Here is an 18,265-nt window from a genome sequence, read left to right on the forward strand (position 1 = left end):
GTGACGTGACGCTGACGTGTGACAGGCGGCAGAACGACGAACTCAACGCTCCTGAGACTTTTGGACAAAGTCACCGGGGGCAAAATCTCTAAATCTCAGTCACCACTGCCCTCTGGGTTTATGAGGCTTTAGAGGGAGGGAGGAGGGAAGGGGGAGGGGGAGGAGGAGGGGGGAGGACGGGGGAGAGGGGGGGGGAGCAGCTGGGTGCCTGAGTTCATGTTATCTGAATAGAGTCGTGTTTCTAAATAAAGACGCGAACGCTCTTTGCCAGTTGAACCTCGGTTTCTGTGTCGTCGTTGTTTCACCTTTTTCCTCCTTCTGTGTTTGTTTTTTTACTCCGTTGAAAAACACGACTCCTCCTCCTCCTCCTCCTCCTCCTCCTCCTCCTCCTCCTCCTCCTCCTCCTCTTCCTCCTCGATTCCCCTCAGGCTTCTTCGTGTTAATGCTGCATCGGGTTTTCTCTCCTTTTAGTTTTAAGGCCGGCCCCTTCGTGGTGGTGGTGGTGGCCCTGGATCAAGAATGACAAGAATTCACGTGCACTCATCCAACCTCTCCAGTTCCTCCTCCTCCTCTCTGCTCCTCCTCCTCCTCTCTCCTCCTCTCTCCTCCTCCTTCTGCTCCTCCTCTCTGCTCCTCTCAGCCAGCTCTTTGTCTTTAACTGTGCGAGTCAATCTGAGGCCTGTGTGTGCCCATGTCCGCTTTTTACTTTAACCTTCTTCCAGTTAAAAACGACACACAGAAAGAAAGAAAGAAAGAAAGAAAGAAAGAAAGAAAGAAAGAAAGAAAGAAAGAAAGAAAGAAAGAAAGAAAGAAAACCACATGAAGGTTTTATTCTATTAGCTAAGTGGGTTGTGAGTTGTTTTTGGTTTTTTAAACCGAGAGGCCGTCGTCGTCGTCCGCTCCGTATAAACTCCTCCAGGATAGAGTGACACGTTTTAATTTTAATGTGCCGAGGCTGAGTGAGATCACATCTGCTGCTGCCGCTGAGCCGGGGTCGAAAACAACACGTCAACAATTTAAACTCTCTTTATTTATAGATATATTTTTTTAAATATATCTTTAGTGCAGAGACTGAAAAGGCAAAAACAAAAAAACACGGGTCGAGGTCCAGCAGGGTTTGATCTGTTTATCCAAAAGACAAAGTACTAGAGACATATAATGATGCTATTGGTTGTTGGCATGAAGAGCGGCACTAATAGAAACAGTTCAAGTAAAATAAATAAATAAATAGAAACTGGGCCGCTGTGGTTTCAGTGTAAAAAGTCGGTAATTTGAGATGCTGCAGAGATAATGACGGGGAAGTTTTCAGGAATGTTATAACGAGGGGGTTCACCGAGGTTAGACACTCACACTCGCACAGACACTCACACACTTCCACACGCTCTTCACACGGCTCCAAACCACAACTGCAGCAACAGCACACACACACACACACACACACACACACACATTTGACCCAATTATTCAGCCAGCAACAAGCCCGTCTGGCTGCAGACCGCACAGCGATCCAACTAAAGAAACAGAGGAGCAGACGAGGCCGGATGAGTTTCAGAGCTGCTTTCTGTTTTTAGTTTTTATTTAACAAGTATCAGGACTTGATGACCGTGTTTTTTAGATTTTAGATTTATATGTTTGCTCCACGGCCTCCATGCACGCACACCACGCAAGACATGGAGGCCACGGCGGTTGAGTGCAGTACTTATTGTTTTCTCTGAAACAACTGTACCTGCTGATCCCAGGTCTGTCTGAAGCTCTCCACCAGTGTCCTGGACTGTTAGGGAACCCTGAAATCTTTGGTTGCGTAGGTCTTTAGACAGCTCTTAGACAGCTCTTTGCTATTACCTATCATGCAATGCTTCTTGTCTGACACCTTGGTGGTGAGAAACCTTTTTAAAAGGCATCAATCAGGACTAAACCAGCATTATATTATATTACTTTGCACTGATAGGAGACAGGATTACATTCTAAATACTGACAAACTCCAGCTGCTTTCTTGGCTTTCCATACCTTTTTGCCCCTCCTTTTCTTTTCTTTTTTAACCTTTATTTAACCAGGCAAGCAAATTAAGAACAAAATTCTTATTTTCTTCATGTGTTCAATACTTATTCCCTGTGTCATTTCACTTTATTACACATGACTTAGTAATTTATGGACATTAATGTTTGGATTTCTTTGTATGTGTGCATTACTTGGGTTGATGCCGACATCTGGTGAAGATTTCATGTCAATAGCTCTATTAGAAATATATTTTCTGAGAAAAATGTTGACGTGTTCAATACTTATTTTCCCCCGCTGTACAACCACGACGCTAGATGGGAGGAATTCCGTAACAATAATATAGGGCCTAATGTCATACAAAAAAGACAACAGAACATACAAATGAACAATCAGAAATATATAAATGATAATAATAATAAATATGAACATGGTGTTTATTTAATCTGTCAGATTTAAATTATAGAGGCGGTTTAATTGTTTATCCACATTAATTAGCTTCATATGTCCGATGTGTTGTGAGACTCAACTCACCCCTCTATTTATAGAGATGAAGGCTTTTTATCCATGAAATAATTCAGTGTAGAGTGTGTGTTTCTGTGTGTGTTAGTGCGTGTTTCTGTGTGTGTGTGTGTGTTAGTGTGTGTGTTTCTGTGTGTGTGTGTCGCTCTAGTCGTCGTGTTCGCAGGTTTACCAGCTGGAGATGACGATGACCTCATCTCTCAGCGTCCACCTTCACTGACATGTGGTGTGAGCTGCTAAAGGTTGCAGCACTGATGACGAACACACACGCACGCACACACATTACCCCACACACACACACACACACACACACACACACATTACCACACACGCACATTAGCACACATATTATAGAGGAGCTGTAATGACTCATTAAATGTCAGCGTGCTCTAATTCAGATCAGGTGGTTCAGTTATTCACCCACTGCTGCAGTGGAGCTGGGATGTCTGATGCTTTAATGCCACAGTGTGCGTCTGTGTGTGTGTGTGTCTGTGTGTGTGTGTCTGTGTGTGTGTCCCACTTAGACACACTCAGTAAAAGTGTGTAGTCTGAACTTTACGGCTTCGGCTCGAAGGCAAATTTCTCTAATCGTCTCCTTCAGGTCCAGAGTTCAGGATTTAGTTCTTGTGCAATGACGACGACCATTTCATATCTGACCTCATCTGTCTGTGTGTGTGTCTCTGTGTGTGTGTGTGTGTGTGTGTCTGTGTGTGTCTGTGTGTGTTGTAACGCCGGCTGCATGTTTCTCCACCGTCACCACATCCTCACAGGTCAAATGATTCACAAGCTGCTGCTTCTTCAACACCAGAGAAGCTGCAAGAAAATAACACGAACGCACTGAAATACCTGTTTTCTGTGTTGATATTTGGATTATTTTTGATATTTGCGTTGGATTTTGCAGCGAACAACGGCTTTTTATTAATAAAACAGGTTATTTCTTCACATTTACCTGTTGCTTCCTGCAGCATTTTCATTATTTCTAAGCAGAAGTTTATTCCTCTAACTGTATTTATCATGATTATCATGTAGCAGCTGTGAAATATAAACTAGATTAGGAGAGTTTTTCTAAGAATAGACTCTCGGGGGGATAAATAACTTGATAATGTTTCTTGATATATCACAACACATCATCATATTGTTGTCACGGCGGCGACACAGTGACCGTCTGATCGTCCTCGACCTCATTATGAGCTTCACTCACTCTGACCGGCGGATTAACTGGTCACCTGAAGGAGGAGGAGGTGGTTGTGTGTCTTTATGCAAATGAGAATGACTGATGCATCCTGGGTAATTTAGGGGCAGCACCCGGCATTTTTACATTGCACTCAGTGGCTTTTTGTGTTTTGATGGAGCGTAGACTAACTAACAATCAATTTTTAATGTTTTATTTTGTGTTTCTTTTGTAGCACTATGTCTCATAATTATTTTGACACCCTCTTTGAAACCCACCGTTCACGCCATCTTGAAAAACTACAATGAATGAATCTAGCGGTATGCTCCTTTAGCCTCCCACAGTGATCAATGACCCCACACAGTGGCCAGAAATGTCTGACCCAGACATCTACACGTATTTGGTGGAATCACCGGGGAGGTTTTGGCTAATAGTGGGGCAGATTAGCTCAATGTTTTACACCAATCGTTCACTTTGTGATAAAAGCATGAAATTTGGTGGATGTGTTGGTGAATATGTTTCAAACAAATCTGGATATTGGGCCACCTAGAGGCTGTGGCAGCCATTTGTTATGTGAATAAATGAATGATGAATAAAAACTGCCCTTTTAATAATACCAACTGGTGATGTATTGTATATTGTTGGAAAGCCTGATTAGTCACCTTTACAACGAGGTACAGCTTGTAAGGATCGTGCATTCATGGAAGGAGCAACGGGGCTAAACGTGTGGGTAGCGCCCCCCCAAATATGTGCATCCCCTGTGGGGCGGATTAGCTCAATAAATCACAAGAATTGTTTATTTTGTGACAGAAGCACAACATTTGGTGGAGGTGTTGGTGGATACATTTTTGAAACATGGTTTTTAAGGACCCTTAAGATGTCTACTTAAGATTTTTGCTTGTTGCCCGGGTCAACTAATGTCCCATGGGAGTTTTTTCGGTGGCCATTTTGAATTTATGTCCACACGAATGGCGAAAAGGCCAATTTTCATAACTAAACCAGACATCATACAAAGACAAATGAACACACTTTTCCCAAAAATTATGACACTATAATACATAGTTGGTATTATTAAAAGGGCAGTTTTTATTCATCATTCATTTATTCGCATAACAAATGGCTGCCACGGCCACTAGGGGGCGCTTTGGAGGTGGCCCAATATCCAGATTTGTCTGAAACATATTCACCAACACATCTACCAAATTTCATGCTTTTATATCACAAAGTGAACGATTGGTGTAAAATATTGAGCTAATCCGCCACACTATAAGTGTTGTCTGTAAATAGCCTGTTAATAGACAACTTTTTGTTAGTTAGTTAGTTAGTTTGTCAAGCCAGTTAGGCTGAACTTTTCAATGGAGGGATGCCGGGCGCTGCCCCTAAATTACCCAGGATGCCTCAGTCATTCTCAGATGCCGCTCTGGTCTATGGCGTTGTCATTTATAGTCCTATTGAAACGAGGCGGTGACATCAGACACTCGCAGCTAAATTAGGGCAGAAACAGAAGCTGCTGCTGCTGCTGCTCGGTGACCGATCTGGTCTCAATGCAAACTACGACAGCATGGAGAGGAGTTGTTTTACCCCCCCGCCCCCCCCCCCCTCCGTGTGTGTGTGTGTGTGTGTACCAACCAACACAAAACAAACACACACTCTCTCCCACAGGTCGGTTTGCTTTGCTTTGTGCCCGTGTGAAGCGGCGGCGGCATCAGGGGATTATCCTGCTGCTCTCAGACTGCTGACACGGCCGCACGTGTCTGTCCCCCCCCCTCCTCTCCCCCGTCCTCCCCCCTTTTATCTATCTACGGCCTCGCTGCTGCTGCTGCTGCTGCTGCTGCTGCTGCTGCTGCTGCTGCTGCTGCTGCTGCTGCTGCTGCTGCTGCTGCTGCTGCTGCTGCTGCTGCTGCTGCTGCTGCTGCTGCTGCTGCTGCTGCTGCGGGGTCTTTGTCTGTGTCTGTGTTGGCGTACGTGACCGCGGGTCTGAGCCGGTCCGTCGTCAAGGAGTTTAGTGCCGGACCAGGAGGCAGAAACCGGTCGGTTCCTGTCCGGACTCACTGATACTGATGATGATGACGATGATGATGATTCTCCAAACGTGGTCGTAGATAAAACACAACACAAACGATTAAGAAGTGAAAGTGAATGAATGAATTTATTTATTTAAAACAGGGACAATGCACAAAAAACATTAATCTTGTAAAGCAAGAAGAGATGCTTTGAGCCAGCTGGTTATAGCAGCAATTGCTAATTTCCACCTGTAGTCCATGGGCAGGTAAAGTGCTAAACAGATACAATATTAAGATTAATTGAAATAGGACATAATAACCATAATATTTAAAAAAAAATGGACAGAATGCACTAATAAAAGCAGGGAAACAGGAGCGCCAAATCATAAAGTGCACAATAGGGACTAACAGCACATACACACTCTCTCACTCTCATCACACATTCAAACACAAACACATACAATACACAGATAACAATCATCCTCCTCTAATAACCACACTCATAGCCAGACACATACACACACTCACATAATACTCAACAATGTGTGCAAACTTGCTTACTTAGTAACCAGCGCTTTGACAAGCATGAGAATGTGTGAGGATTTGTACATAGAATAAGTTCTGTGGGAAAGTAATTTAAATTTCTCTCTTTTGTTTCTGTTACAAAGACATTTTAGACACATTCTCCAGCGTTTTTTAGTTTAGTTTTCTGGCTGTTTTTTGTGTTTTGTCGAAGCCAAATGTTAATGTGTCGTCACAGAACTGTAGGATCGGCACAAAACCAACTCAACTTTATGAAGCACTTTAAAATCAAAGTGCTGTACATGAGTAAAAATAGAACATAAGACATAACACATAAAACACAATAAAACAATAACGATGTTAAAACAATAAAAAGTGTTCCCCTCAATAAAAACTAGTCAATTCCTCAACAATGAAAACTAAACTAAAACTGCTTCATCACTTGTTGAACTCACTAAAACTTAACTGAAATAAAAACTAAGGAAAATTTTAAAACTATAACAACTTTGACACAGATTCGCCGTTTTAGCATCGATACAGAGTTGTGTGACAGGTTGTTTTCTTCTGAGGGAACTGGTTATGACGCACACACGGACCATTTTTAGTAAAGAGTTTATGAAATAACTGGGAATATTTATTTATCATGAATGAATGAATAAATGTTTCCACGTCCCTCTGGTTGGGAATCACTGGGGTAGAAGATGGAAGTGAAGTAAAGTCTCTTCAGTGAAGCTGTGAATGAATCCAACAGGTGTGTTATTTTACTTTCAGGGTTCCCACTTGTCCTGGAAAACCTTGAATACCTGGAAAATGGTTGACCAATTTTCCAGTCATGGAAAATGAGAAGGAAAAAAAAAGTCAAATGTCCTGGAAAAGCTTCAGTTGTCCTAGAAAATGATTTACCACATCAGCTACCAGAGCTCTGTTTGCTGTTTTCAGACCTCACTAAGGATTTATTTTCTAAAAAAAAAAAAAGGGGGTTAGTGCCTAATGAGAAAACTAGAGACTTTGAGTTGATGAGTGTTTCCAGTGTTGGACACAATGTTTGTGTTGTTCTATGATACATTCGTAGGAATTTCTAAGCATGTAACTGTAAGGGATTATTGCATAACTTAGAGCCACAGACTGTACATCTTTAAACCAACTTCTGGAGCTGGGAGAGGAAGAAACATAGAAACAAAACTAGGGATGCACCGAATATTCGGTAACCAAATATATTCGGCCGAATATTGCAAAAAAAAAAGCAACATTCAGTATTCGGTGGAATGAGAGAAAAGCAAGGCCGAATATTAACTGGAATATTCAAAAAACTGTCAGAATAGTCAATAAACATTTACTTTCTTTGAAAATTAAGTCTAAAAAAATATTTTATTTATCCAAAAGCCCCCCCCCCCCCAAAAAAACAAAACAAAAAAACTTTAAAACCACTTTCATTATTCGGTATTATTCTGTTATTCGGCCAAGCGTTTTGGTTTTATTCGGTATTCGGCTTCGGCCAAAAAAATGCCATTCAGTGCACCCCTAACTAAACAAAACTGTACAAAATAAACTGGTCCAACTGTCGAAAAGAAGACTTCTCCAGAGCATGAACGGGACAGAGGATGTAGAATAATAATAATAACATGTCTGTCAGACTGGAGCCGCTGGAAATGTCCGGGAAAAGTCCTGGAAAATGATTTCAAGAAAAGAGTGGGAACATTGTATTGTATTTTGTTTTATTTTATATATTTATTTTCCGTTCTCTGTGTGTTTCTGTGCAGGGTCACCTCTCTGAAGGTCTGGTCACCAAGTGGTACCGATCGCCTCGCCTGCTGCTCTCTCCCAACAACTACACCAAAGCCATCGACATGTGGGCGGCCGGCTGCATCTTCGCCGAGATGCTCACGGGGAAAACCCTGTTCGCAGGTAAACAAACAAAACAAACAAACAAAAAAAACACTGACTCAGCGTCTCACGGCTCATGATGACTCAGCGTTTATTACGGCTCGAAAACACACGAGTCACAGCAGTCGGTCGCTGTCGTTACAGTGGAGCTGCTTCACACACAACACACACAGAGATGAGTTTAATCTGAGCCTGGTGACGAGTTATTGACAGAATTAAGATGAATTAATTAATAAATAGCAGCTGACGCGACGTTTCATTAATGTCTAGTCCAACAGGAAGCCCAGATCGGCTCCCACTCTTCTTATTGGTCTCTTTTCTACAAATCCACGTGGGGCAGCTATTTTGTTAAAGTGTCCTGAGCTGCTGAAGAAAACAAGCAGGGTTTGAAATTAACTTTTTTGACCTGCTAGCCAAGTGGCCAGTAGGTCAAAAAGTTACTCGGCAGACAGATTTTTTTACTAGCCAAAACCAACAAGTTGCTTCACTATTGTATTTCAACATCACTAGTTATATAGCAGTCATAGTAGTAGAACCATATAACAGTCATCCTGTTCTTCTCAGTCAGTTGTGCTGTGTAGACGATGACCTTTCAACTTTTCTGGAATAACAGTATAAATCCACATGCAGCAATAAGAAGACACATGAAGCAGATTATATTACCATTCTCATGTCTTTATTATTATAAGACATTTATGTAACATATTTAAACAGCAGCTATAGCAGAGTCTCACAGATTGCACTCTTGAAATGCTGTTCAACCAACCACAAAAATAAAAAAAATTGCACTAAAAACTAAAAAAAAACAACTGCCTGGTGTCTCCATTGTTAAAGTCTAGCCTATCTCTGCTGCTCTAGTTTTTTTCATTTCTTTTGGAGCGGCCTGGCCGAATAATTTCCTTCGGGATGAATAAAGATCGATCTATCTATCTATCTATCTATCTATCTATCTATCTATCTATCTATCTATCTATCTATCTATCTATCTATCTATCTATCTATCTATCTAAATGCACATGACACAGTAAGACTTTAAAACCTCACAACTACAAAACAAGACACAGGTAGACGATATCAAAACAAACAATATTATAACAAAACAAGACAAAACATATTGAATCCACAGTTAGAAATGAAAAAGATCAATGGGCCAAAATTCCCGGGAACAGGCTTCAGATTAAGAGACAGTGTTTAGTCTGGGTGTGTGAGTAGAAGTCTGACTAAGTCGTTGTCTCTCATGACCGCGCTTCGCCAGAAAAACTAAACTCACTCGGTCGGTGGTGCAGATGTTAAAACGTTGTGCTGTTGTGTAACTCTTCTAACGGTTCATTCATTCCTCTCTGTTGTTTTGTTGTGTGTGTGTGTGTTGTTGTTGTGTTTGTTCAGGAGCTCATGAGCTGGAGCAGATGCAGCTGATCCTGGAGTCGATCCCGGTGCTGCGGGAGGAGGACAGACAGGAGCTGCACAGCGTCATCCCCGTCTTCATCCGCAACGACATGTCCAAGCCGCACACGCCGCTGGCCAAGCTGCTGCCCGACGTCAGCCCCCAGGGTGAGTCACACGCATCCATCCCATCATCCATCATCCATCATCCATCATCCATCCATCGGTAGTGATTTTCTGCATCTTCACTGGCATCACGATTCAATTGGACTACGATTCACCAAGTCCGCGATTCAGTTCGATTTGATTATTCGATGCGTTTCGATGCATCACATCCTCAGTGTTCTATGGCTTTTTCATTAATTAACATAAATAGTCGGATGAATATGAAAACTTTTTTATTTACATAAATATAAAATATGATTTCAATGCATTTCCACAACGCAGCAGCAGCTTTGTAATTTCCTGCAAAGGATTAATAAAGTATCTTTAACTTTAACTTCCTTGGAGTCTGAACACAGAAAGAAAAAGAAAAGGCCTATAGTCTACTGAAACGTGACCTTGTTAATTTCTCAAAAACAAAACATAAATCTTTGCATTGTGCTTTTAAATAGAATAAATCACCATCTCTGTGTGTGAACAACATCATCAAACTTAAATAATTATTTGAAGTTAAAAATCGATCATGAGACACAACTGCATCGATTCAGAATCGTCCCGTTAAGAATCTCGATGCAGCTTTGACACGATTATTTTCGGCGCCGCTACACATCCATTCACTCAGAAATGTTATTTAATAGGATAAACACCTAGAGAGGAATCCTCTCGTTTTCGAGGGGGTCCTAAAATACATGACAACCAAAAAAAGGGACAAGACATAAATGGCCATAGCAGTAGCCAAGTAGAACTAAGAGAAATGTATAATAATAACTTATAATAATATATTGCAAATTGAAATTTGTGTTACAGATAATATTGATATAACATCATCTGAAACATGTGCAATTTAACTCAAAATAAGAAGAGAAGGCATATTTAAAACAATGAAAAGAAGTTGTTGAATGAGCGTATGTTTAAAGGAAGATTATTCCAGTCTGAAGGCGCTTTAAACATCAATGCTCTTTTACCAGTTGTTTTGTTCACTGTAGGAATAAGGAAGAAGTACTGAGATGAGTGCCGTGATTGATATGTTGTGGAGTATGGAATCAAAAATAGTTTTAAATAAGCAGGATACTTGCAATGTATACATTTGAAAGTAAACAGAGGTTGTATCTGTGGTACATCGTAATCACCTCCTCCTCTTCCTCCTCCTCCTCCTCTTCCTCCTGCAGCTCTGGATTTCCTGGAGAAGATCCTGACCTTCAACCCGATGGACCGTCTGACGGCCGAGGAGGCGCTGGCTCACCCCTACATGGCCGACTACTCCTTCCCCCTGGACGAGCCCGTCTCGCTGCACCCGTTCCACATCGAGGACGAGGTGGACGACATCCTGCTGATGGACCAGAGCCACAGCCACACCTGGGACAGGTAGGACGGACCCACACCGAGCTGCTGACACGACCTTTTAATTTATTATTAGTTTATTTCATAGGGACAGTGCACCACTAATCAACAGAGTTAAAAGAAAAACTGTCAGTGGGCCAGAGTTAGAGCCAACAAGGCTAGTTCTCCTCCGTTGTCCCTGGCCAGATGTTAAAGGCAACCTAAAAGCCAAAAAAAGGGGCAACAATTAAGTACTTTCAAAACACAACTTGCATAACAATCAACCTGGGTTCACACATGGAGACACACATTCAGATTAGAATGAAAATGCTTCGTATAAACGGCTCAATCAGAATAAACTGAAGGGAGTTTAATTTGGTTTCACACAGGTGGAATAACCCTTTAATTTACGGGCCGTTAATTACGTGATAATGTCAAGAAATAGCAACTAATTGTGTCATAATGTCTAGAAATAGTCCAGAAATATCGGTCAACGACTTGGTGGAGAAACATTTAGGCCTTTCCCAAAAAAAAAACAAAACATGAAAAGCACGTGTAATATTTTACCTTCATGAAAAACATGACATTGCTATGAAATGGAATAGTTATATTTCTAGACTATTTCTTGACATTATCACGTAATTAACGGCCTGTAAATTAAAAGGTTACCAACCTTTTCATCTAAACCGATGCAAAGTAAAATGACATCATGTAACTGAATGTCGTCTGGTTCTGGTTCTGTTCTTTCTGCTCCGTGTCGACGTAAATGTGGAGAGACGTTTCTTCACTTCAAATGTTTAAATGAAAGAACAACTACTGATCTGATCTGGGACCAGTCGCAGTTCTCAACGGGTCTGGAGATTAAAACCAGCGCAGCTCACTAGCATTAAAGGGACAACGAGGAGTTTGTATTTGGTTATTTAAAAGTCTCACATTAATGTGGATGAATCTACGTTACCACTTGTTAATGGCTCCATTTTAGATAAATCTATGGTTTTGTCTCTATGGTTATTTTGTTATTATTAGTGGTGGTGGAAATGCTGGGCGAGCCGACCAGTAAAACCAGTAAAACCTCTGTTGAGAATAAATGCAGAGGCTCAACCAATACCAGACCAGATCAGATGGAAACAGTTAAAACCTGAAAGACTCAGTCAGGAAGAGGAAACAGTCTCCATGGAAACCCAGCATGCATGTGTTTGAGTCTGAAACTCAAAAGTTGAATGTTAAAAACTAAAACTCTCTCTCTCCTCTGTCCTCAGGTATCACGAGAGCCAGCTGTCGGAGGCCGACTGGCACCTGCACAGCGGCCACGACCCCGACGAGGTGCAGGTCGACCCGCGGGCGCTGTCCGACGTCACCGACGAGGAGGAAGTTCAGGTTCGTCCTCGTTGTTTTATCTCACACACTTTTTTTATAGGGATGTCACGATTACTTATTGTTTTCACAATTAATCGTGGTATTAAACGCCACAATTAATTAATCGCAAAGATTCCTAAATACCGTCACTTCCCAAATAAGATGATGTTGGAACCGTATCGGCAGATGTTGCGCCAAAATAAAGGTTAATGCACAGATACTGGTCCATTTAACTAACGTAACATTGAATTGGTGGGAATTTAAATGTTGGTGTGTCTTTTGTATTAAAAAACAAAACAAAAAAGGGTTAAAAAAACAAACATTTGGTATAGATGGCAATTTATGACCTGAATATTTCAAACACTTCCCCTGGGGGGTTAATAATTGGTCATACTATATTATTAGATACTTGAAATATTTAGTGTAAACAATGAGTAATGTAATTATATTTTGACTGCATTTGATTGGTAACACTTTACTTGAATAGGTATTCATAAGATTGACATAACAGCTGTCATAAACATCAATGAATACTTATGACAGCTGTGGTTAAGTGTCATTCGGTAAGTTATGTCACTTTTGATGCAAAGTTGACATTGTTTGAGATGTTTTTGTTCTGACAACTTGACATAAAGACAATTTAAACTGTCATAGCAGACCTAATGGACAAACTTTAAAAATGATGTCAAGTTCTCAGAACAAAAACATCTCAAACAATGTCAACTTTGCATCAAAAGTGACATAACTTACTGAATGACACTTAACCACAGCTGTCAGAAGTATTCATTGATGGTTATGACAGCTGTTATGTCAATCTTATGAATACCTATTCAAGTGAAGTGTTACCATTTGATTTTACACATTCATAGAGTCGTGAAATTAATGAGTGCATAATAATCGTGATAATCGTAACACCTTGATTATTTCTCTGACAATAATCGCACCAAGAAAATGTATAATCGTGCCATCCCTACACGCTTAGTTCCTCCAGTTTCTCTCTGTGGACTTCTCTCTCTCCACGAGGCTCTAACAGCTGTTTCCTCTTCCTCTTCGTTCAGGTGGACCCTCGTAAATACGCGGACGGCGACCGTGAGAAGTTCCTGGACGAGCCGTCCTTCGACTACTCCAGCCTGTTCCCGCCGGAGCGCTCGTGGACGCCGGACGAGGACGGCGACGAGCACCACGAGAACAAGTACTGCGACCTGCAGTGCAGCCACACGTGCAACTACAAGGCCGTGTCGTCGCCGTCGTACCTGGACAACCTCATCTGGCGCGACAGCGAGGTGAACCACTACTACGAGCCCAAGCTCATCATCGACCTGTCCAACTGGAAGGAGCAGCAGAGCAAGGACAAGGCCGACCGCAAGGCCAAGAGCAAGTGTGAGAAGAACGGGCTGGTGAAGGCGCAGATGGCGGCCAAGGAGGCGGATCGCGGTATCGGCGTTCCGGCCGTGGCGGCGGAGGTAGAGGTACATGAGACTTTATTATTGATCCCCACAGGCAGGGCGATTCAGTTTCTACAATCCACCATACACATTAGGGGTGGGAGGAAAAATCTATTCACATACAGTATTAGTCTACTTGCCAGCCCATAGGGCCCCATCGTGAACCCGGAAATGTTGAATAGTAGAAATATATATAGTATGGGTCCCCAGTATTCAGAAACTGCCGGATGCTAACTTATTTATATTGGGCAATTAGCATAACAGACATAATTAGCATAAATTAGCATAATTGCCTATATGGGCAATATTTCAACAAAATTGACTTGGCTGATCTGGGCAATATTGGAGTGGTTTTAGGGGTTATTGATGATGCTGAATCCATTTCCGACATTTTCAAAATTCAAAATGGCTGTCTAAACCGGAAGTGACCAGATTTTAACTGCCAGTGGGCCGATTTTGATGGATTTCAAAATCTGGTCACTTCTGGTTTAGACAGCCATTTTGAATTTTGAAAATGTCAGAAATGGATTCAGCATCATCAATAACCCCTAAAACCACTCCAATATTGCCCAGATCAGCCAAGTCAATTTTGTTGAAATATTGCCCATAGCAATTATGCTAATGTATGCTAATTATTTCAATTATGCTAATTGTTCACTATATACAAGTTAGCATCCGGCAGTTTCTGAATACTGGGGACCCATACTATATATTACTTCAAATACATGAGTCATATGTCCAACCAGCATCCTCTAAAACTTAAGATTTGGCTTAAAATCCATCAAAATCGGCCGACTGGCGGTTAAAATCTGGTCACTTCCGGTTTAGACAGCCATTTAGAATTTTGAAAATGTCAGAAATGGATTCAGCATCATCAATAACCCCTAAAACCACTCCAATATTGCCCAGATCAGCCAAGTCAATTTTGTTGAAATATTGCCCATAGCAATTATGCTAATGTATGCTAATTATTTCAATTATGCTAATTGTTCACTATATACAAGTTAGCATCCGGCAGTTTCTGAATACTGGGGACCCATACTATATATTACTTCAAATACATGAGTCATATGTCCAACCAGCATCCTCTAAAACTTAAGATTTGGCTTAAAATCCATCAAAATCGGCCGACTGGCGGTTAAAATCTGGTCACTTCCGGTTTAGACAGCCATTTAGAATTTTGAAAATGTCAGAAATGGATTCAGCACCATCAATAATCCCTGAAACCACTCCAATATTGCCCAGATCAGCCAAGTCAATTTTGTTGAAATACTTCCCATATAGGCAATTATGCTAATTTATGCTAATTATGTAATGAATGATGAAGTATGATGATAATGATTTAAAGTGACATGCCCGAAGTAAACAAACTGATTGATTGATGATTGACAGGAGAAGGAGAAGGAGGAGAAGAAGGAGAAGGAGAAGGACGGCGAGCAGGAGAAGCAGCAGCAGAACACCGGCTTCGACTTCGACTCCTTCATCGCCTCCACCATCAAGCTGAGCCTGCAGCAGCCCGAGCCGCCGCGGCCCGAGGCGACGGCGGTCACCACGGCGACGGCGGCGGTCACCACGGCGACCACCGCAGCGTTGCTAATAAGCGAGGTGGGAATCCTGAACGAGCTCAACTCGTCGGTGTCTCAGCAGCAGCAGCTGGAGCAGCAGCGGTCCGGCTCCATGTCCAAGTCCATCAGCCAGGAGAAGGAGGAGAAGTGTCTGGTCAACCTGGCGCAGCTCGGCGGCGTCGTCGGGGGCGTCGTCGGGGGCGTCGTCGGGGGCGGCGGCTCGGGTGGCGTCGTCGGGGAGTTAAACGGCTCGTGGGCCGTGACGCCGCCCTGGGAGAGCTTCGGCTCGGGCGAGCGCGCGGGCGACGGCCGCCTGATCGACGAGGCGTGCTGGGACATCGAGAGCACCTACACCAGCTACCTCGACCGGCTGTTCAGTCGCCGTGACGACACCGAGACCGTGCCCGAGCCCGAGCCCGAGCCGTCGGAGGGCGACCGCCGTCACCATAACGACCGTAACCACCACAACAACAACAGCAGCAGCGACTTCCTGGGCTGCGGCCGGACCTCGGAGATCGTGCTCAACGTGCAGCTCTCAGACTCTCTGGCGGCGACGCTGCCCGTGTTCGACCGCGTCGTCGTCGCCGTCGGCAACGACCACGACAACGACCTGCTGCCGCCGCCGCTCAAGTCCATCCAGGCGTCGCTCGCGTCGCCGTGCGCCGTCAAGTGCTCGCCGCAGATCGCCCACAAAACCTACAGCAGCATCTTCAAGCATCTTAATTAATTAACCAACCAACGGATGGATGAATGGATGAATGGATGAATGAATGGATGAATTAAAACCAGATGTTTCCTCTCTCCCCTCACAACGAGAAACTAGACCGTTCTGTTCTTATGTTTCTTAATAATAAGAATAATAATAAGAAGAATAATAATAATACTATGGTATATTATTGTACTTGAATCATTTCATACCTTTTTTTATTACGGTTGCTTTTAATTATTTTGTTTAGTTATGTTTTTTTTAAAGAGTTGAGCGGGGTGATTTATTATTATTCTTATTATTGTTATTCTTATTATTATAATTATTCTTATTATTCTTATTCTTATTATTATTATTATATTGAAAGAGTCCTGGTCGCTCTGAGCCTTCATGGATTTAAAACGTCTAACGCCCTCATCATCGCTGAACTGGCTCAACGTCACCGGCACAACGAAGCTCTGCAGACGAGACGGAGAGAAGTGAAGTAGTCAGACGAGGAAGGAAGGAAGGAAAGGACACAGGGAAGGAGAGGAGGATGAAGATGAGGGGTGAGGGAGAGGAAGATGGACGATATAAAGATGCTGTAGGCTTTTAAAGTGCTTTCTTTCAATCAGCCTTCTTCACCAGAGGAGGAGGATGGGATGTCTTTTTGGTTTTATTCTTCTTATTATTTTTATTTCTCCTTCTGTTTTTTTATTTTTATTATGACTTTATACCATTTTTTTTTTTTCCCCAAAGAAAAAAACAAAAAAACTTCCTTGAAAAAAAAAAAAACGACGACGACAACGAACCCTTTCATACTGTAAATCTGACACATGATGCCAGCAGCAACCATTATCGTAGGCGTTAATGTAAATGTGTTATCTACCTCAAGGTAACAGCCGCGAGAGACACTCGAAGCCGCACTAGTGCTTTACACACACACTCGACCATCGTCATAACAACCATGAAATGAAGTGGTGGTCGCGTACGTAAGTAGAAGATGATGAAATCTGTCTCACTCTAGCATTTAACATAGTGAGGTGTTTCAGTAATCATTATTATTTATTTCTAGCAGATGTTGCGATATTTATTTTATCAAAAACGTGTTATTTCAATGTGATTATTGAAGATCTGAAGAGGAGTTTTTCGTTTTGTTTCGTTCTGTTTTTGTTTCCATTTTCATTTCGGCTCTATGGGCGTGTAACTGTGTCCTTTTTTTGTTTTGTTTTGTTTTTATGGTAGAACTGCAAATTCATCTTTTTATTTTATTTTATGTTCTCAAAGAAGAAATTGAGGATTTTTATTTTCCATTTTCCATCAATATTGTCCAATGGATATCATCATTCTTTCTGTTCATTCATTATTATTTTTTAATTTATAGGTGCGTTCTGTTTTTTAGTGGAAAACAACAAAAAACTTTATGCTTTATGGTTTATTATTATTATTATTATTAAAGAAGAAGAAGCGCCTAAAAGTCTTAATTTTTTATCTCAATGTAATGTAAAAAACAAAACAAAACAATTGCGTGCATGGAAGCAAGAGAAAGGTACATTTAAAGAAGTAAGTTAATGGTGAGTATAATGTACATCCGTTTTAATTGTACGTTTTTTGTTAAATTTCTATGTACTTTTTCCAGGCAAGCATGATGAATTAGGTTTAAGGTGTAGCATGTAGAACACTTATGGACATTTTTTTTTGTAATCATTGGTTCCCCTGTTCTACAAAATATCTCAAAATAAAAATTACTGGCAAAGAGTTCGGTCTCTTTCTCTCTTCTGTTTTTTTATTTTAGTGGGGCGGATTAGCTGAACAATCGTTCACTTTGTGATAAAAGCATGAAATTTGGTGGATGTGTTGGTGAATATGTTTCAGACAAATCTGGATATTGGGCCACCTCCAAAGCGCCCCCTAGTGGCCGTGGCAGCCATTTGTTATGCGAATAAATGAATGATGAATAAAAACTGCCCTTTTAATAATACCAACTATGTATTATAGTGTCATAATTTTTGGGAAAAGTGTGTTCATTTGTCTTTGTATGATGTCTGATTTAGTTATGAAAATTCGCCTTTTCGCCATTCGTGCAGACATAAATTCAAAATGGCCACCGAAAAAACTCCCATGGGACATCAGTTGACCCGGGCAACAAGCAAAAATCTTAAGTAGACATCTTAAGGGTCCTTAAAAACCATGTTTCAAAAATGTATCCACCAACACCTCCACCAAATGTTGTGCTTCTGTCACAAAATAAA

At 41.7% G+C, this 18,265-nt stretch overlaps 1 protein-coding gene across 7 annotated transcripts in view; it reads left to right on the top strand.

Annotated features, from left to right (window-relative positions):
- mapk6 (mitogen-activated protein kinase 6) overlaps positions 1-17,771 on the top strand; it is a 34,633-nt gene extending 16,862 nt beyond the window's left edge. For 2 of the 7 annotated variants that reach the window (XM_085805223.1, XM_085805213.1), the window contains exons 4-9: positions 7,974-8,118; positions 9,484-9,648; positions 10,812-11,007; positions 12,222-12,339; positions 13,377-13,787; positions 15,156-17,771. In XM_085805223.1, the coding sequence (XP_085661349.1) occupies positions 7,974-8,118; positions 9,484-9,648; positions 10,812-11,007; positions 12,222-12,339; positions 13,377-13,787; positions 15,156-16,055 (1,935 nt within the window). In that variant the 3' untranslated portion in view covers positions 16,056-17,771. The remainder of the gene's footprint in view (positions 1-7,973; positions 8,119-9,483; positions 9,649-10,811; positions 11,008-12,221; positions 12,340-13,376; positions 13,788-15,155) is intronic. The other 5 variants (XM_085805239.1, XM_085805229.1, XM_085805249.1 and 2 more) reach the window with 5 other exon arrangements.
- The last annotated feature ends 494 nt before the right edge of the window (positions 17,772-18,265 follow it).

Source organism: Trachurus japonicus, chromosome 3 (genome assembly GCF_045865225.1).
Source record: "Trachurus japonicus isolate A0001 chromosome 3, Traja_1.0".
NCBI classification, from domain to species: domain Eukaryota; kingdom Metazoa; phylum Chordata; class Actinopteri; order Carangiformes; family Carangidae; genus Trachurus; species Trachurus japonicus.